Below are 22,251 nucleotides of genomic sequence, written 5' to 3'. Positions count from 1 at the left end.
CCATGGCCGATTGGTCTTTCACAATCTTGTCTTGAGCTTACTCAACTTGTTTAAATCAAAGATTAGTATTGTTAATAAAGAGATTAAAAATAAGATACTGCACTGCACATACTATATTAACTTAGGATAGTACACAAGGAATATTCAGCTTTCCCCATGCGACAAAAATACCCTTGGAGTTGGGTTTATAAACTATTGGGCAGTTCAATAATTAGGATTTTGTTACATAAATTAATCACTTCGAGGTTAGTGAACTACTTGCAAAATTTTCTTTAAAAAAATTCGAGATATTAAACTACTACCACTAACAAAAGTAGCTGTTGTGATTTGCTCAGAGTGTGCTACTTACCTTTTAAAGGGACAAACAAATACTACCTGTCTACAGCACGTGTATTTATATGTATAAAGGGGAATAACTTGGATAGATAAATTTAAATACCCTTTTAGCTCTTTTTTTTTATATACCTTTTAGCTCTTATAATTACACTTACTTTTTAATTTGGTATCCATAATTTAAACATGCCAAATTGATTTTTATATTTGTTTTTTTTTTCAATTCGATCCTCGTCGTAAAATTACTATTAGCATCGTTCGTTTGATCCGTGACTAAGTCTAATTTTACTCAAACACATTTTTTTTGCCAACTTGTGAAAATAAAATTTTATTAAAAAAAGATTATTATTTTTCTAAATTTTAAGTTAAGACATTCATGAGTTGAACTTGCTCCCATAATCATGTATGCGGATCCGCCAATGATAACCAATAGGTGATTTACTCAAAGTACATATTTAAATTTTAAAATAAGATCTATAAAATGAAAATATCAAATAGAATGAGCAATGGTCACTCTTTCACAAATGACAATATTGTTGAAATCTATAATTAATTTTTGCCATACCTAGAGGAATAAAAAAAATTAAACTAGGATGATAAAAATAACCAATAACATTATTTATATTTTGTCAGGCACAATTAGTTATATGTTGTGTCATTAATATTTACATTAAAAAAATATATTTTCAAGATCCTTGATCTCTATGATAATAATAACGATAACGATTACAAGGGTTAGGTTTTAAGACCAATGCATATCTATATATCAATGACAATAAAAAAAATATTAAAAAATGTGTTTTTATTGTTCTACAAAACAAGAAATATATAAATTACATTAAAAATACAGTCTAAAACGAAGTGTTTTATAAATTAATTCAATGAACAATAAAAAAACTATATTTTTTTCCAAACATAATTTCATTTGAAAAAGTTCACAATATATATATTATTAATCATAACTTAAAAGACACATATTATCTTAAAAGTATTTTTAAAAAAAAAATAGTGTTTTATTGAACTATAAACTAATAAACAAGAAAACCTCTTCTTTTTTTTTTATACTCAAACAAAGCCATGCAATTTTCTTATAAAAAAAACCTCTTTATTCTTTTAAAAAAATAAAAATAAAACATAAAGTTGAACAGGATATGAGCAAGGCATAAGGCGAGTGTCGCGGCGAGCGCACTGTAGAGATTCCAATCCCACGCTATCCAACAAAAGAATAACCACACTTCACACTGTTCTCGTTCCTGTTTACCCCCGGCGTATTTTAGCCCTCACCATATTTTATTTCCTTCTATCAGCAGCATGTTATTGCTTTGTCGTATTACCCATAACAAAAGGAGAAAAGTGGAACATTTTTTACTGTACCCCATCGTTTCATCCTCTTGATGTGATATGTACCATGTAGGTTGCCCCTGCTGCAACTGCCATCCGATTTCTGATTATGCATGCATAGATAAATGTTCGACAATTACATAAAATAAATACAATTTTTGGGAGGAGTTTAGTATTGGAAAGAAAAATTGAAAGGAAAAAAAGTGAAAAAAAAGAAGAAAAAGAAAGCAGAAAAAAACTTAGATGATTTTTTAAAGTTAGTTAGAAGAGAAGAAAATCAAAATAAAGATTTTTTTTATAGAGACAAGTATATCATGAAATAATTTTGGTGGAGATAGATTGGTAAAATTCCTTTTTTGAGTATTTACTGTGATGACTTGAATACAAGATAATTTATTAACTTGAAATAATATTATAATTAATCCATGTACCTAATTGTTAGAATATAAGTCAATAGAAGTTTCATGTCTGATAAGTGAGCAGAAAATTTATAAATTTAAATTTTAAGATTTTAGGTTAAGTTATGATGTTAATTTTATTTATATAGTTACTCACAAGGTTATGAAACTCGAAAATTTACGCAGACTCGTGAGAGTTTCATAGACTCGACTCGTAGACTCAACTCGTAGACTAGTAAGAGTCTACTTCATATAAAAATAATAACAAAATAACTATAAATAACATACTAATTAAACATTTGAACAATATAATAAAGCAAAACAGTAAATCATAAAATTCAGAATATTTAAATAACCAAGTCTAGTAATAATACATCACCAGTAGACAATAACTTGTAAAAGTTATAGTAGTGGTAAATCATTCTCATCGAGGGTTTGATGTTATTAGAGAACAAGAGTTGAATATTATTAAAGGTGAAAATTTTGTATTTGAGAATAACACGCTAAATGAAGATATGTTGAATGCTAAACACACAAAAAACAATAAAAAAATAACTTATGTTTTAGTCTAACTTTTTTAACTTGCTAACTCGTTGACTCAGTGATAAACTCGAGAGTCTATCGAGTTTACTTAGAGTTTATAGAGTTTACTCAAGAGTCAACTCGTAGAGAACAAGTGAACTCGTAAACTCGTAAGAGTTAGCGAGTTAACTCGAGAGTTTGATAACTCCGGTTACTCATGATCCATTGCTGTAAATTTTGCTAATATTTATCTCCCTGATACACACAACAATTGATAAAAAAGTTGATGATTCAACTTGGTGACCAGCTCATACGAGTAAGATGACAATGACAGATCCATGAACATGAAAATTATTTGTATCGAAAGTCTTTCTAACGAGTGAGTCCATGCATAGAGGCTAGACAGCAGGTCCCATAAATGTTAGGTACTATAACATGTTGACAACAATGGTTAAACGAGTCGAGGCAATCATAATTAAGCTCTTAGGGCTATCATTGGATACTTAGGGTTTGAAAATAGACTTTCGTTCGGGGGAGGCTACCATATAAAAGAGACTCACACTTGAAGGAGAAATTGTTGAAGTACAAGTATGAAGTGAAGTTTCACATAAGATAAAAATGAAAAAGTTGAACACCACATAAGTAAGGAGAAGATTCATACACCTGAACCTCAAGATTTTAGATTAAGACATAATGTCAAGTTTACTTTTATGATTACTAATACATTAGTGTAAATCATTCTAGTATTTAGCCTTTCAAACACACAATACTAATGATTTTTCTCTAATATAAAAGTAAAAGTAAGGACACACATTTATATACACACAACTTTAAATATAAAAAAAAACATATAAATAAAAGCCACTTTCATTTCTTCTTCTTCATTTCATTCTACTTTTAGACCAAGAATAAAATGACAGGAAACTCATTTACAATCTCCTTCTTTCTATTTTTTGTTTTTGGAGTTCAATAGTAGCAATACAAATTAAATTATCATTATCTACTACATTCCTTAGTCACTACTAGACTGAGCTAGGTGGATATTTATCTCCTTCTAGAGAAGGAAAAGAAAGAATAAAATTTTGAAATTATTTCATCTTGTCTCAATTCGTTCCTCATTTCCCTGTGTAATAAACGAAGCTCATGCAATTGGTTATGATGTATTAAGTGGGAAGGTATTATAAAAGAAAATATTAATTATCAATTTAAATTAAAGTATATCATAAATTTATATAAAATTTCTAACTAAAATAAATTTAGACAAATTTAATCATATTTTATTCTTAATTCAAGTTTTATAAATAAAAAGAAATTGATTGAAAAGAAAATTTTTACTACTATAAAAGTAAAAGTAACACAAATGTTAATTAATATTCTTAAGATATTAATTAAAAAAATTAAAATAAAAAATATTTTTATAAAGATATATATATTTATATTCTTTTATAATTTTCATAATAAATATATTTTTGAAGTTTCTTAACCATTGTCATAATCCTAAAGACACTCGTTTATACCGATTAACAAAACCCTAAAACTAATCCTAAGTTCTCTAGTGAACATGAATTATTCATAAAACAGTTAAACACTTCGAACTTGTAACATATCAAACAAAAACATATTTAATAATTTAAAATCATCCCATTAAAAATTTAAAATTAACTCCATAGAGTTTTTTTTTTAAAAAAAGAAAGAGGCACAGGTTAGCAGGATGGACCATGAGTTGATGAGCTGCAAATTGCAGAATGTGATTTGTGTCCCTTGGTTGATATTTGTTTTTCCCAAATTCTGAAAAAGTTACATTTTCAAGCCAAAAGCAAACAAAGGAGGAGACAATCCAACCACGTGATCTGTCCAAATTTTTTTTCTTCCCTGCAACCATTTTTTTTCCTTTCTCTTTTTCATCCCATTCTCATTATATTCTCATTTCTCTCTCATCAATCCCACACCAACAACCTTTATTCTCATTAATAATATAATTTGAGTTCATTTATTTACTTTTATTTTATTCCTGAAACAAGTTTTTGGTCACTGGTTATAGTTGTGCATTACATTTGTGTCCACTTTGGCATTTTGTTTTGTCCTGTGTTTGGTTCTTTCTTTGGTTGTGTTGTGAGCGTGATCCTGCTCCATGCTCACCTCCTTTTTATTCCCTGCAACTGCAACAAAAGAAAGAAGATAATGGTATGGCAGTGTAGTGCCATCACCGGGAACCAACGACACACTCACATGGAATGAATTATAGAACCCAAACCTACCATTCATAGATCTCAAGGATCTCACAGTTTCCTTTTTTCCTCAATAAAGTTTTACTCTTTTTGGTCTTCTGAGTGCTCACTCCTCTTGCTTGGATTCAAATTCTCTATTTTCCAACTTGGTTTTGTGGTGGCAAAGAAAGAAAAGAAGAAAAAAACAATTTTGGCATCTGGGTTCTGTTTGGTTTGATGTTCATTGAATTGGATCATAGAGAAGTTGCTGTTTCGGTGAGAGTGGGAATCTGATTCCAAAGAGTGGCTTTTTTCTGTTTGGATAAGGTGATATAGACTGGACCTTCTTTGTGGTAATGGGGAGTCAAGTTGTTAATTATGGTGGCTTTGAGCATTTCTCAGTGGTTGTGTGAGGGAGACACAGTTGAGGAAACTGATTGTACAGTATGGAGCATAGTAGTTTGGTTTTCTGGCTATTGGGGTTTCTGCTTCTGCTGTTGATGGAAATTTCTTCTGCTGCGCTTTCTCCTTCTGGCATAAACTATGAAGGTTAATGTTTTTCTTGGGATTTTTCTTTTTTTCATTTTGTTCACTGGGATCTTTGGTAAAACTTATGAAGAGAAAGGTTGTAAATTGATGGTTTAAGGCATAAAAGTTGAGCTTGTGGGTCAATTTAATTATGCTGGAAACTACTAGGCAGGGTAGCTGGAAGGTTAATGTTGATGTGATGATTCTATTTTGTTTCTTTTTTCGTTTTCCTTGAGAATTTGAGTGCTACCTAATTACCAATAACAAGATAGCTGCAGAGAACTTGATATTACTCCTCTTCTTCCCCATAAGGGGTCTTCACTTGCCTATTTTATTTTCTCTTTTTGGTTGATCAATTTTCTTTTTATTTGTATGATGGAAATACAAGAGAATTTTGAGATGAAGGTTCTCACCCTCTTCTGTTTGTTCCTTGAACAGTTGTAGCTCTGATGGCCATAAAGAATGGCTTGATTGATCCTCACAATGTTCTGGAAAATTGGGATATTAATTCTGTTGATCCATGTAGCTGGAGGATGATTACTTGTTCCCCTGATGGTTCTGTTTCAGTATTGTAAGTTGCTTGGCTTTTAAGTGTTTTCAAAAGTAGTGAAGAAGAAGTTTCTAGAGGTCTTGATTAGAAAATGGACCAAACAACTTTTGCTAGTTTAATTTTCACCTAAAGGATTTTTTTTTCTATCAGGGGATTGCCTAGTCAGAACTTGTCTGGTACACTATCTCCTGGGATCGGAAACCTTACTAACTTACAATCTGTGTAAGTCTATGCTAATTTTATTAAGATTCTACATATCTGGCTTTTGCTTTGAATTTTGGTTGGGTTTGACATCAGTACCTCTTAATTCTTATTGATCGACTCTATCCTTGCTCTATTACATTGATGCTTAATTAATTGTACACATATGCAGCTTGCTTCAGAATAATGCTATTTCTGGTAGAATTCCTGCTGCAATAGGAAGCTTGGAAAAGCTTCAGACACTCGATCTTTCCAATAATGCATTTAGTGGTGAGATACCCAGTTCTTTGGGAGGCCTCAAGAACCTGAATTATTTGTAAGTTAAAAAAAGCATTTATACGGATATGATGTTAATTGATGCAGAGATTTTGAGTTTGATTATGAAATTGTTTTTTTAACTCAATTTAAATTGTCTTATGTACTTGCCAGGAGGTTAAATAATAACAGCCTTACAGGATCCTGCCCTCAGTCGCTTAGCAACATTGAAGGTCTAACCCTTGTGTAGGTCTTTGTTACCTTGTTGCACCATATTTTCTTTTTTTGCCTCATCTTTACCTTAAAAGCCCAAGGACAGATTTAAAGCTTTGATTTCTTGTAGAAAATGTCTATATTAACTGTTTTGAATCGAACATGTATAGGGACCTCTCCTACAACAATCTGAGTGGTTCCTTGCCAAGAATATCAGCAAGAACTTTAAAGTAAGTTCATTTTGGATTTCCTCATCCTCATTTCTATATTCAAGTTTACAACAAAGCAGTGTAGTTTAGCTCTTGCTCAATTATTTACTTCAGGATCGTGGGTAACCCTTTAATTTGTGGCCCAAAAGCAAACAACTGTTCTACTGTTTTACCTGAGCCACTTTCCTTCCCTCCAGATGCTCTAAGAGGTGTTAATTACATCTATCTTTGAACTCTACTTTCAAATTATTTCTTCTTCCAACAATTGTATGACATGCTTAAATGTGGTGATTTGGTTTTCTAGGCCAATCAGACTCTGGTAAGAAAAGCCATCACGTGGCACTTGCTTTTGGTGCAAGTTTTGGTGCTGCTTTTGTCCTTGTGATTATAGTTGGGTTTCTTGTTTGGTGGCGGTATAGACGCAACCAGCAGATATTCTTTGATGTTAATGGTTAGTCCTTGCTAAAGCTTCTCCTACTTTCCTTTTTATATTTCCTTATATCTCTAATGCACTATTAGTAAACTTGGTGGCAAAATTTGAAAAGAATCTGATGGTCATCATTTCTCTGTTGGAGCACACAGTAGTCAGGAATTTCCCCCCCCCCCCAAGGAATTCACATCTTAAATGCTTGGTTCAATTCATGTTTGTTACACTGTCAAAGTTAATTGACCCACTCCTCCTAACGTTGTGCTATGTTGCTTCCGATGGACTTCTGTGTATTTTTTACCTTTCAACATGCTGCATTGTTTCTTGATTGTTTTTATTATTCTCCAACTACTTTAAGCTTATTAAAAGCAAATGTAAGACTTATCATGATGAAATGAAGTATGACTACAAGAGGTTTTCCCTACTGGTGACTTTTTTGCAACATGAACAACAAAAATTGTCATAATACTGTTCTTGCTTGGAAAAAATGTTGGAAATCTTAGTTGTAAAATTTAATTTGGTATTATGCAAAATACTTGATTAGTGTTCTAGAAGATAAAATTTGATAGAGAACAGTGCCGCTTGTGGTATAACTATATGTAATTCAGAACATAAGGATCACCTTCTTTGAAGGGGAGAGGCCAGCGGAGAAGTACACATTGGCTAATTGTGTGCATTTTATATTTGAACTCAAAATATAATTATAAATCTACTCCCCCTATCTGCTCTAAGCATATGTTGTATTCCTGTACCAATATATCATGCACTCTGTACTTGTTTGTGTGTTTTTGTATGCGTATTCAGTAAATTTTCGTTATTCGGCAGAACATTATGATCCAGAGGTGCGTCTTGGTCATTTAAAAAGGTTTTCATTCAAAGAGCTTCGAGCTGCAACAGACCATTTCAACTCGAAGAACATTCTAGGAAGAGGTGGCTTTGGAATAGTTTACAAGGCATGCTTGAATGATGGGTCTGTTGTGGCTGTCAAAAGGTTAAAGGACTATAATGCAGCTGGTGGTGAGATCCAATTTCAGACAGAAGTTGAGACCATAAGTTTGGCTGTCCACCGGAATCTTCTGCGGCTTTCGGGGTTTTGCAGTACTCAGCATGAAAGACTCCTTGTTTATCCCTATATGTCTAATGGCAGTGTAGCCTCTAGATTAAAAGGTTAGCTCATTGAACTTCTCATTAAGCTGCTCATGATTGAGGTTGATATTTATACTCTAAATCCTCAAGATCATTTTAAACTCTACCTTATTTGTCTTTGGTTTTGGATTTATATACCAGATCATATTCATGGTCGGCCAGCTTTAGATTGGACGAGGCGAAAGAGAATAGCTTTAGGTACTGCAAGAGGGTTGGTTTACTTGCATGAGCAATGTGACCCTAAAATTATTCACCGTGATGTCAAAGCAGCCAACATATTGCTAGATGAAGACTTTGAAGCTGTTGTTGGTGATTTTGGTTTAGCTAAGCTTTTGGATCATAGAGATTCACATGTGACCACTGCTGTGCGTGGCACGGTTGGCCACATTGCTCCAGAGTACCTATCCACAGGCCAATCATCAGAAAAAACTGATGTGTTTGGGTTCGGAATCTTGCTGCTTGAACTGATCACAGGCCATAAGGCTCTAGATTTTGGGCGAGCAGCAAACCAGAAAGGTGTAATGCTTGATTGGGTAAGCTCTCCAGACTTTCACTTTTTTCAACATGTCTTTTCTCCTTTGGTTAGCATATCAAGCTTTTTACAAGTTCTAGCAATATTTTTATTTCCAAAACTTACAATGAATGATTTGTTGGCACTAAGAACAACTTTCTTCTTATATGCAAAACTTGTCTTCCTTGAATTTTATGGAAAGAGAGTACTAGAGTAATTTCTCTTCTTAACAGGAGCTGGTATTAATAAAACAGTTTTTTTAACATTAACTAGGTCTGATTCTTAGCAACTAAAATTGGAAGGTTTTTATTAAATAACATTTATATTATACTTTTGTATTTGTTATGTAATAAATGATTTCTTTAACATTTATATTACTCCCTCTATCCCAAAATGACTGCAGTTTTAATCTTTGAATTTTTTTTTCAAATTGATTGCTGTTCTCACTTTTCAATGAGATATTCAAATATTTATTCCAATTTTATCTTGTAATAAATAGTGCCGTCTTGAAAGATTTAATAATACATTTATTGAAATGAAGAGAGAGAATAAGGACATTTTAGTAAAATTATTCCCTAATAAATGTTAATTCTCTTGAAATACTTGTTTTCTTGATCTATGTGGAAAAACCTTAAACATGAGTCATTTTGGGGAATTTGGCTTCTCTGCTGTCCCTGCTGCCCCCATCAAAATAACAATGCATAACTGTATTAATATTTAATGGTGATATTTAATTTTAAAAATCATGAAAACTGTACGATTTTGAAGGAACAGAGACAACATGGGAAGGAACAGTAGAGAAGCCAAATCCCATTTTGGGATGGTGGGAGTATACTTTTGTATATGTTATGTAATAAATGATTTCTGATTTCTTTCCCAATAAAACCTTACATTTTTAGCTTAACTGGTAATCTTGAATTCGAATTCTAGGGAATACAACAGGATTAAAAAAATTCCGTTGGAAGATTTTTGTTGTCCTCAGTAATCCTAAATTGACTTGAGCCCCGGATAGGGTGGGTTAAACCTCCAAAAAAATCATAAGGGTTGAATGATTGATGATAACAAAAATGTTTAAACTTCAAAGAATTGGCCACTTCAGCTGCAATTTAGTTTTTCTTGCTCTAGTAATTGGTTCTAAGATTAATTTTCTCTCTTCAATCACCATTCTCTTTTTCAATGTGAATCAAACAACTTTCAGGTTAAGAAGCTCCACCAGGATGGAAGATTGAGTCAAATGGTAGACAAAGATCTAAAGGGCAACTTTGATCTGATTGAATTAGAAGAAATGGTTCAGGTTGCACTCTTGTGTACACAATTCAATCCTTCACACCGCCCCAAGATGTCAGAAGTATTAAAGATGTTGGAAGGGGACGGCTTAGCTGAGAGATGGGAGGCCTCACAGAGGATTGAAACACCAAGGTTTCGGTCTTGTGAGCCTCAAAGATATTCAGATTTAATAGAGGAATCTTCACTCATAGTTGAAGCCATGGAGCTTTCTGGCCCTAGGTGACAAGCATCTTGGTTTTCCACTATAGCTCCTTGTTTAAAAGGTGTAGTTTACATGTTAAAAATGACAGTGTCATTAGTGTCAATAGCTATGTAATGCTCGTATTCATCTGTAAAAAGAAAAAAAAGGAAAGTCATGTATAAGTATCTTCTTTGTTGGAATGTTGATTTAGTTGCTTCAGAAATTTTTTGAATCAATGTTAGAAAATTGTATGTAGTTGCACTTAACATGTTCTTGCTGTTGGTTTTGGTGGCTAAGCAATGTCATAGAGCCAGTTGAGTAAAATTTTCTTTAGCTCATCTTCATCCTAAACTCTAATATATATTTCATTGGTAGGTTACCATAAGACTTGTGGCATGCCTTTGGAATAATCAACTTGTAAAAAAAAGGAAAAGACAAATGCAAGTGAGGAATGATGAGGAAATTATAATAGGTGTTAAATTTAAAATACTGTTTAACTTGAGAAAAAAGAAAGAAAAAAAATCTGTTACAAGGGGACTTATTTGTGCTACTTTTTAATTTGCAACTTATAATTTGTCGAAATTAAATTACGTAATTCATGGCTTTTTACAATCTTTACTTATTTTTTTATACTGTTTTAGGTTAAGGGGGAAACTCTATTATCTTCATAAAGTAGCTCAATAAGGCATCGAATATATAAAAGTCGATATTAAAGATTGACAGGCGTTACAAATGTGAAACTTTAATTTTGTTAGAAGAATTACTCTATTAAAGCATTTATAGTATACCTAAATTTTGTCCTTGCTATAATTAATTGCTAAAATTTATTTTTAAAATTATTCAATATTATTTTAAAATAAATTTAAATTTAGGAGGAAAAAAACTATATTTTCATCATCTAAGTTTAATTTAGTTTCCAACCTTTTTTTAATATTTTTAATTTACTTTTAATCTTAAGTTTCCATTCCAACTATTTATTTATTAGACAATTTTGTTCATTGAATTTCAACATGTTATTTGAACTAAGGTTCATTCTTACACCAAGGAAGGTCCAATAATTCAATGGATTAAACTCGATTGACAACACATTAAATTTATGAAAATATCGTGTTTGATTTTTTAAGAGCCAAAAATTCTAATTACAGTTTTCATTCTTCTTTTTCATCATTCTTTGTCTTCTTCCCATATCACCACCATTGTTTCTCTTTTTTCTCACTGTTGCCGCTACAATTGTGGAACCTCCATCTACCCTTATTCTTGCTAGATTTGTCATTTGAATGCTATTTTTGTCAAATTTTGTCTAACCCTAAACTCCTTTTTCGATCATCATGAAACATGTGAACCTCCTTAATCATAACTATGCTGAACCACCAACCTCCATGCAACTTGATTGTCTTCCCTTGTGCTAAACCAACCTACGCACTCAAATAGATTCCTAACCCAACTCAACCACTAAACAACCTTAATCAATAAATAACATAAGCACCATAAACATGTGCCTCCACACGCTCTATGCCCCATTCATTTATGCCCAAACAGAACCTTCATCACTTAGCTTGAAACCATCACCCAAATCTTAATTCTTAAACAGCATAACTGCAAAGGGCATTATTTAATAATGGTTTACGGATGAGGTTATGTGGGGGTGAAAAATGAAAGGCGGCAGTAACAATTGGAAAATGGAAACAAGGAACTTTAATAAATAAATAATTAAGAGTATGTTTAGATAAATTTCTCCAAAGATACTTATAGGAGAAAAAAATAAAAAGAAAAAATTAAATAAACTTTTCTATAAGTAAAATTAGTTCATACATAAATTAATATATAGAAATTCTCATATTAGTATTTTTAAAAGTCAAACTTTAACTTCTATACAAACTAGTTTGAGTTTATGGAAAAATGTATTTCATAACTTTTTTTCAACAAGTATTTTTAAAAAATTTTATCCAAACATGTACTCATTAGTCTGCTTAATGATCTAAGTTCAAGTAGTTTGTATGACCTTTTTATGTAAACTTTATTGCTATTATTGAAAGAAAAAAAAAACAACGTTTTGCGACTCAATTAATCGTGTTAAACAATATATATCTCTGCTAGCTTGAAAGACAAAGGTAACACTGAGGAAAACATTGAAGAAAAATAAATAAATTAGAGGATAAAAATGACATCTAAATCAAACTTAGTTGACGAAAATACTATTTTTGTTATATTTAAATTAAGGAAAAATCGATTTTAAAATATTCAGTCTAAGATAATCTAAGTTTTAATACAAGTTAATTAAATAATTTATTTATAATTAATAATTAGACTTTAACTGTATACATAAACGAAGAAAATACAAATCAGTAGATCTGGCCGAGTAACTAGCATATTGTATAGGATGGGCTAACAATTTATAAATTGAAAGGCAACTGTTACGGGCACTATTGGGTACTTTTTGCCCATATTCTAAATCTGCCCCCTCAAAAATTGTACAAGAAAATGTTTTTTTTTTTGTATCACGGGTGAAAAAAATGCACAACAGAAGTATATTTTTGTTGTGTAAGTACATAATGAAAATATATTTTTTTATTGCATACACATTTTTATAACGAAAACACATTTTTGCTGTTAACTATTCATGTACAATGAAAACATGTTTCGATTGTGCAATGCTCTCTAACAAAATGAAAATATGTTTTTGTTGTATACCTGCACAATGGGAATATGTTTTCGTTTTATAAGTTATTTTTGCAAAAAATAAAATAAAAATAATGGAACAACAGTCTATCAACCACAATTTATGCTAAATTGTTATCGACCTCATTAAAAGACTTGTAACACATTATGCATGGCGTGCAACAATTACCAAACACAATTAACAAAGTTTATAATCCATGTTAACTGAATAAAAACATTAGCTAGAGTTTTATCAAGTGTCAAAATGAATACACATAACAATACTTAATACAAGAGGAGTTAACTAAAACAACTAATCCTTAGTGATCTCTACTACATGTTGAGATCCTATAGTTGAATGAAACATCAATGAGTTGAATTCTTGTATGCGTTACAGGTACGGTCTCTGTCATGAACGAGCTTCACATGTGTAGTAGTGATTCTCTTTAACAAATCCAATTATAACAAGGCGTTGTTGTGTCACAGATGGTGTCGAACTCCCAAGCGAAGAAAAGTCCAATTTTGGAGCATAGATAAGGGAACCAAGAAAACATTATATTGACTAATAATGACATCATCCATGTTATAAGTGATTATCCACTTGTCAACAGATGCTATTAGGCCGGGTTGGATATACAAAAAGTCTAACAAGTTAACCAATCTGTCCTGTGTGCCAAACAACTTAACGTATTAAGAATTCCATGTTTGAAGTTCCAGAATCAAGTCCTATCAAACTAGAGTCCATGATTCCTCATCCTAACCTAGTAAGGTTGCAATTGTTTTGTAACCACAGTTTCCATCAGGTCTCACGTCAATAACTTTTACAATGAACTGTTGCAACGGATCGAGAAATTCATTCATATAAGAGATTTTTTGTCCGTTTTTTGTTATTGACATCTTTGCGAGCCACACTTAAAGTTCCCAAATTACCAAACAACGTGTTCATTTCATCAACTTGCTCCGACATTGAAGGTGCACATTTAGTAGATTTCACAAACTTCGGTGCACTCTTTGTTCTGACTTTTTTTGGAGGGGGACACATTAAAGTGGTATTCAGAATGCAAGTTCATGGACCTTATTCTTCAATGTCATTTTCTTGCCCATGTCAAGTTGTGAAAATCTCTTTAACAATGTATCAATCTCATTTGTGAAAGTTAAGTCCCTCCAAGAATCACCTGTACCACTGATCTATAACATCTTCCAATGCACATGAATGGACGACAAGGTTATTGAGCCATTGATTTGGCTATACCTAGCAAGTTCACAGGAACACGATGGGCCATGAGTAGTTCTGAGTATCCAGCCATAAGCAGAACAATCAATACCAACGACAGCAAAGCACTTCAACTCATCAAAGATTAAATTTTGTGCTTGTGTCGAAACAAAGTCTTGTAGTCTCTTGTAAAACGGTGTATTGAACCTGTGGTCAACCATGTTGATGCTTTTCTGAAACAACGCCTTAAGTTCAGTATGTTGCAGTACAAGCATCTTATTCATTGCATTCCAACAAGTACACAAGTCTCACATGCTATCACGAAGCTACATTTTCAATCTTACATGTACGTCTTTAACTTTGTAAAGCATTATAGTGTGATGTCAACAGAAGATACATAACAAACAAAATGTGAAACAAGAAAGTAATTACAAAAACGTACCTATTAGTTGTTGTGTTTCTAAGATGCATAACACAATTAGTCCATGCTTGTACAAATATCTCCTTATGATGCAAAAACCATGTATAACAAACCTACTTCTGAAAAACCACATAACATGGACAAATGTTTGTAAAGCTTTTCAACTATTGCTTATATATTTGTTCATCAATAGAATTCACCAAGCCTACCCAAGCATCCACCATAGCCTCCCAGCTTTCTTCCATAGTCATGAGTATCTTGCATTTTGCTCTGACATTCTTAAAAATGTGGAATTCACAGAACAAGTTGGTTGCAGAAGGGAAGATAACTTCCATTGCATTCATCAGAGTAAGATCTTTGTTAGTGATAATCACCTAAGATAACACATCATCCTACACAAATAATCTTTTTACCTTTTTAAGAGCTCATTCAAAATTGTCCGTCCTCTCAGATTGTAAATAAGTAAATGAATAGAAAAAGTCATTTCTATTGAAGTCACCATGAGAATGCATTTAATAACTTGATGGAATTTGGATGAGACTACATTATATCTTTGACAACATCTTGAGTGTCCACTCTTTTGAACCAATATACATATTGATCGCATTCTATCAACTTCAGTAGATGTTGTACCTCCGTTCTTGGACCCTTTTGCTCATGCCAATATCTTTGTCATTCATTGTATACAGTCTCGATGGTGGTGACATTTTTCTGATCTTGATATTTGATTATCAACAAAATTTGACTAGGCTTCACTATGTTTTTGGTCATTTGACTAAGCAAAGTTTTTTTCCACTGCTTAAACAACCAACATATTCGTGTCCGACCAATGTTTCACTAACTTTGTGGTTATGAACACCACAAATAACAAAAAGTTTCCAACCAACCTGTTTGATAAACTTCCCCTTTAATTTAAATGGACAACCACATTTTTTTGTTCCAGTGTGTAACACCACATTTTTCATAAAATAAATAAAAAGAGTTTTATTTAAAAATTAATAGAAGTTTTAGAAGTTAAATAAATGAAAGGAAAGAGTTTTTGTTAATTAAAATAAGGGTTTCATAGTATTAGAAAATAAATAGAGTACAATGATGATTTAGAAAATAAAGAGATGTTTTAATTGGTTTTTTATTTAATGAAAGAGTAAAATAAAGTTCCTTTTTATAAAATATAAAATAAAGAAAAATAGAGTAAATAATAGCTTCAAAGTACTCTAGCTATAAACAGAGACATATTAAGTCAGTTCTTACAATTACAATATATCTCTACACTCTTTCTTCCTCCCAAATTCATACTCACTTCTTCCTCTCCCAAAATCCTTTCTATTTCTCGCATACACTCAAACCTATCCCAGTAAAACTGTGATCCTGAACTCGTTAACCGTTGGATCATCCTAAAATTGGGACACCACCATCGAAACTCATTTTCGCACATTCCCACCATTGGGATTTTAAAGATAATGTCTGGAGACCCTTGCATGGAGACAATGATATTGAGGCTCCAATCCCTTCTCCTTCTCTCTAATGCTTGGAAACCCTAGTAGAGCAATCAGAGGAAAAGCTTAAGGAATCGCTAGAGATGCTACTATCATTGTCGAACTACACAGTGAGCCCACTTACAGGTAAGGGATGGGCTTATTGTAATTGACGTTAGAATGAATATATGTAGGGATCCTTAGAGGATCAAATTTGGATTTATTTTGGGGTGTTTCTGCAATTTTGATTCTACCTTTACAATTATAATTGTGAATTATATATGTTTGATGGACCAATTGATATCCCAATGTGAAATTTTTATGAAATTGATGTATTCTTGTGTTGAGTGTGAACCTTAGAAATTGGGTTTTTTTTCTTCCTAATTAGCATGAATTGATTATTATAACACACACACACACACACACACACACACACACACACACACACATACAAATATGAATTGTTAAAATAAATTAGGAATTAATATTTCAAATAATAAAATTAAATTGAAGGAAATTAATATATTATGATTCAACAATAAATACTTTCAATGCAATTTTAGTTTAATTATTTATTAACTCTTTTTAATTGAAAAGAATATAGTTTGATTTAATATATACATGTTTTGTGTCATGTAAATATTAATACTGTGTGATGTTTATATGATTCATGAGGTGTGATAACATGTTGCTTTGAGATTATAACATTGTGAATGAGATTGAGTGTATGTGATAAATTGAGTATGTGTTGAATTGTAAGATACATGTGTATTGAGATTTTGTACGCATTGAGTTGTGAGCTATGAACTGGACATTCACATAACCGTAAGCCCCTTTAAAGTCGACGAGTTAATGCCCGATGAGTATTATGATGGGATCCATTGTGGAAACTCGACGAGTTGAATCACTTTGAGGCGCGACGAGTTAAAATAATTTTGAAAACAATTGAGTAGTTGTGTGTATTGCATAGTTCAAACTCTAGTGGCATATATATGATTTTAAATGCCTATTTTAATGAGATGATCAGTCATATGAACATAACATACTAATATTATTATTGTATGATATGTATATGATGCATGAGGCGTGATAACATGATGTCTTGGGATTAAGAAAGTGTGATGAACTACATGTAAGTGACAAGTTGAATATGTGTTAAATTGTGAGATCACACGTATATTGAGATGTTATGCACATTGAGTTATGAGTTATAAACCGTACAATCACACGACTATAAGATCCTTTAAGAGCGACGAGTTAATGCGCGATGAGTATTATGATGGGATCCACTATGGGAACCGACAAGTTGAATCACTTTGAGGCGCGACGAGTTAAAATTATTTTTGAGAACAATTGATGAGTCGTGTGTTTTGTATAATTCATAGATAGAGTTTGTGTGTTAAAATGTTTTATGGGTTGGAATTGAATTAGGAGGGAGAGACCTTTATGGACTCTTCAAAGTCTAGGCCTTAGGGTAAATACACCCGATTTGAGTGTTCCTTTAAGTCTGTGTCTATCCCACATAATTGGAGCATTCTCACAAAATAGCGTGACCCTGAATGGTCTTCTTATGATTTTACCTAGTGAGAGTGACCTGACTTACTAGTGTGTGTGGTCTGTCTTGTCATGTATTCCTAGGCGCCCAACGAGATTTTTCATTGACATGATACCACATTGCATATAGGATTGAGTCTTAGTGTATTTGTTGCATAACGCTTGTGTAATGATCATTGTGACTTGCTACGTGATGGTAGATAATGAATTGTGTGAGTGTGAGATGTTGTGTTGTACTTGAGATTTGTTGTTTAGAATACATGATTAATGTGAAGGCATGGAATGTGATTTTGTGATTAAATCCTTGGGACAAGTGATGTTAGACAATGAGTGGTAAAATGATGAGAATTGTGCTAACTTGAGCTTGTTATGCTTATACTATACATATGTGTCTTCGTTTATCTCTACCTGTTTAGGAATGTGATAATTCACTCCTGAGGTGTTGTTTGTGTTTGGATCTTGTGATGATCTCAAACCTTGTGTTTGTGGGAGTAGATGACTAGGTGGATTGCTTTAAGGAACCTCATGTTGGAGGATGTCGGGACACAATGCTATGATAAAATGTGACATTGGGGCATGGTTTCTGTTTTAATTGCATGATGTTCCAAAGATGTCATTTTATTTATTTTATTCTGCTACTTAACTTGAGTTCTTTTGTAAACTTGAACGACCTTGTTTTGTGCTGAAAATGTTTTCATACCCTTAATTGATAAGTTTTTTAATTTGAGGATTAACGCGAATGTGAACCTTTTACCCACGTGAGCTCCTTTATGTTTATTGAATAAAATTATTTTTATGTAATTCCGTTTTTTCATATATTTTATTATATAAATTTGTATATCATGGTAGAGGGTGTCACACAGTACTCTTGCGAATTAACTTATTATATGAATGATAAGAACAAATCCAAGACTTTTCTCCAAATCTCCAACCCAGCGTAACAAATCGTCTCGATTTTCAAAAACCTAAAAAACAAAATATTTTTCTTCACTTAAGTAACATACACATACAAAAATATAAAATCAATCACCAACTAATCAACATACCTCATCAGTTGTGAAATGATTGGAAAAGTCAGGGTAATCAGGTTAGGGGAAGGGGGGGGGTCAATTTCCAACCCATTGTTAGGATCTTCAGGCATTTTATTTGATTGATTTGTATGCATTTAATTTAATAGATTAGGACAATAAAAATTATTTTGGCTATCATCATACATGTTTCCAAAACCCAAGGCATTATAACTTTTTCAAAAAAAGAATGTATTCCAATCCATGTATTCTCTACAAAGTACCATTCATGAAAAATCAAAATTACAAAAAATAAAACATAATGAAATCATGATTTCGTTGTGCGTCTGGAATTTGATACACAATAGAATCAAGATTTTGTTGTTGTCTAAAATTCCAAATACACAATGAAATCATGATTCTGTTGTGTTCTGGAAAATAAAAAAACAAAATCATGTTTTTTTGTGTTAAAAAAGATAGTAGAAATATGATTCCATTGTGTTAAAAAAATTACCACGTTGAGTGGTCTAAGGGAGATGAAAGAGAAAAGAAGAGTTGGAGAAGTGATGGAGAAATGAGAAGTGAGAGAGGAAGGGAGAAGGGTTGGGGGTGTAGGTAAAAGGAAGGAAGGTAGAATGGTAAAATTGATATGGCTGGTAGTGCTAATAACAATTTAGGAAGTGAGAATAGTTGTTCATAATTGAAATTATACTTGGTCCAGTATGACATGTCTCAGGTTGGATCTCATTTGAAGCAAGTTTGTTTGAATTTATTTGACATCTCTAATTACAATAGTTTATTGCTATTTTCACCTCTTTTTTTCTTTAAAAAATGCCCTTATTCTAAAGAGTAACATGCATTTCACAACATTGAATTCAACTCAAATTATCGAAAAATATAAAACCCAACTCTAGTTGTGATTGAATTGCGATGTGTTTCATCTTAGGAACAAAGATGAAACCATTGCCTTGAGTGTAGCTCAAGTTTAAATCAATATCTAGCATCTTGTGCCTCATGTTCAATGAGTTGTCTTAAAAAAAGATAGAGAATCCGATGATATGTTCGATCAACAAAACGTTGGAAGTGAAGGTGCTAGCAGAGACCAAGAAGTCGACAAATAGGTTTCATATTGTGGTGTGACAATTTTCTGACACACTTGTCCTCTTTTAATATTTCAAATAAGTATTCAATTGCAAAATGTGTGATTATAGTCTCTTAAATTTCAATTGCTAATTGGGTCTCCAAGTTATCTCAATTGAATGACTTTAGTCCTTCCGGTATCACAATTTTTTTATTTAAAAAATAAACAGTTCTAATGCACAACTATAAAATTTAAAGACTAAAAATTGCACAAATATAATACTTGAGACTCAATTGGTATAATTGATATCTAAAGGACTAAAATCACATACTTAAAATATTTGACTAAATCCACTAGGCATATTTAAAACATGAGGAACTAAAATAACACAATTATAATATTTAAGAAATCAAATTTATAATTAAGCCTAAATATAAAATATCATTGATAAATTCTTAAAATGATATATTCATGCATTTTTTTTAATCAAAAGGGGCTAAAGCCCAAGATCATACATTCATCCATACTACATAGTAACACTTCACCCCCGCTTAAAACTCAACCCTCGGCTAATGGGTGAAATGGCACTATAAAGCATAAACTAGGCTAAAATGTATTGATATGACTTTACATAAGCTGTTAACCGTTAAGATGATACTTATGTGACAAAAAATTAAATAATGTGAAAAATACAAAATGTCATAGTGAGACTTGAACCCATAACCTTTATGTCATTTGTTTTCTTAGTTGATAATATTCATTATATATCACTATATCACGAGTTATTAATTTTTTTATATAATGATTAAAATTTATAAATCAAAATTATGGATCAAACATTATAGGAGGATTAAAAGTGCATTTTAACCTATAAATTGTATCCCCTCCGGTCTATATAAGAAAAAAAATCATTCATGCTAATTAAGAAAATTAGTTAATTATATTTAATTGCACAATTTTCAATTAAAATTAAATTTTCTCTTAACTTATCATTTATTGAAACTTGATATTAAAAATAGAAATGAGTCATTGAACTAAAACCTAATTAAATGAAAAATATTTTAAAAATAATAACATTAAATAAAATTAGTTGAAAATTTTTTATATTTAATTTTTCTTCTTCTTACATTTCATATAACAGTAATAAAGGGTAAGTTAGCATGTGCGGCCACACCAGTGTGTTCATGCTCCGGTCCCCAAACCAAAAATCTTAACGCTCATTGCTCCCACATCTACCACGTGTCGTCTCCACATTGCATACACTTCGTCGGTGCTACATTGCTCACCATCATCACCACATGGCCTCCCTCGATTTTTTGGTACCCTTTCGCTGACGCCACGTCTCACATACTTCGTCGTGTCGGTGTCGGCGTCAGCGCTATTTGCTATACATTCTTTGCTGGCGGGGCCTTTTCTGTATTGACGAAACTACCCCTCAATTCTCAACCTGACGAAACTTACCATTTTGTGGGCAAAGAAACAACTTAATGTGAACTTTATTATCCACTAAATTGATTAAAAGAGTAAATCAATGCCCCGTAGGGTAAGGTTTCAATTTTGCAAAGTTGCTTTCCAATTCACTTGCCTAAACAAATATGGCATTTATTTATATCATCAATTCATCATGATTATATAAATTGTTTGGAGTGTAATAGACCTCGAATTGCATGTGGTACCTGTCTTGAATTGGATAAAAAAAGAATTGCATGAGGTAGCAATTATCATTAACGTCATTCTTCAGCACCAACTTATGTAATTTTTTTTATTTTTTTTTTGGTAATGAACCTATGCAATGTGATTATTAGAGAATGGAAAAAATAGTAAATTTTTTTTTATAAGAGATTAAGCATTTTTTTAGAGTACCATAATATTAATATGAAACATGTATTAATTTTATTAATTAAATTTATATTAGTAAGACCAACGACTTGTTGGTAATATTAGTTTATACAATTTTTTCATTGGTTCTATCAAATTGAAACCAAATATAAGGGACAGAAATGAAATTTCAAAACAATGTAACTAAATTTGTGCTGCCTTTCTCCGTCGGGTATTGGATAACTGTTGCGTTGAGATTTGAATTTAAATAAACCTAATTCATGCCCATTCCGTTGAAGGTAAGGAGAAGACAGGAAAGCAATTAATCAGTTTAAAAACCCTTTCATTCCTAATTTTCTAATTATAGACGCCATTTCCTAAAATTTAGAATCAAATCTATAAACATTTTAGTTCCCTAAATTCTATTTTAAATCACTTTCAGTTAAATTCAGTCGACCTCATTGTCACATTTTAATTTTGCTTTTCAACGTGAAATTAACGGTGTAATATTAGTTTTCTTGAGAAAAACACACCGAAAACGAAAATGTAGAACATAATAATGCACGATGACGAATGGACACTTCAAATGTCTTGTCTTCAACGTATAATTAAGAGCGTTGTTTAAAAATCTGTTGCAAAATTATTTTTGGTTTTACCAATAAATCAAAACTATTTATTTTTATCAATTTCACGTTCAAACACATGTCATAATTTG

General features: G+C 31.9%; 1 protein-coding gene across 1 annotated transcript; it reads left to right on the top strand.

The window, feature by feature from the left end:
- Nucleotides 1-4,309: 4,309 nt before the first annotated feature.
- On the top strand, nucleotides 4,310-10,647 carry LOC114409728 (protein NSP-INTERACTING KINASE 3-like). The gene is made up of 11 exons (XM_028373307.1): nucleotides 4,310-5,350; nucleotides 5,768-5,900; nucleotides 6,030-6,101; nucleotides 6,253-6,396; nucleotides 6,510-6,581; nucleotides 6,719-6,778; nucleotides 6,872-6,966; nucleotides 7,062-7,208; nucleotides 8,010-8,351; nucleotides 8,472-8,863; nucleotides 10,040-10,647. Exons 1-11 carry the CDS (start codon nucleotides 5,248-5,250, stop codon nucleotides 10,349-10,351), a joined length of 1,872 nt encoding a protein of 623 aa, XP_028229108.1. The 5' UTR covers nucleotides 4,310-5,247; the 3' UTR covers nucleotides 10,352-10,647.
- Nucleotides 10,648-22,251: the final 11,604 nt, after the last annotated feature.

The sequence above is a fragment of the Glycine soja genome, chromosome 1, assembly GCF_004193775.1.
Source record: "Glycine soja cultivar W05 chromosome 1, ASM419377v2, whole genome shotgun sequence".
In the NCBI taxonomy this organism is placed as follows: Eukaryota; Viridiplantae; Streptophyta; class Magnoliopsida; order Fabales; family Fabaceae; genus Glycine; species Glycine soja.
Note: the sequence above shows the minus strand (reverse complement) of the source record. Positions and strands in the feature narration are given on the sequence as shown.

Coding starts and splice junctions, on each gene's coding strand:
- LOC114409728 (XM_028373307.1), top strand. CDS start 5,248: ATGGAGCATAGTAGTTTGGTTTTCTGGCTATTGGGGTTTCTGCTTCTG. Junction 5,351..5,767: donor TTCTGGCATAAACTATGAAG/GTTAATGTTTTT, acceptor TTCCTTGAACAG/TTGTAGCTCTGATGGCCATA. Junction 5,901..6,029: donor GATGGTTCTGTTTCAGTATT/GTAAGTTGCTTG, acceptor TTTTTCTATCAG/GGGATTGCCTAGTCAGAACT.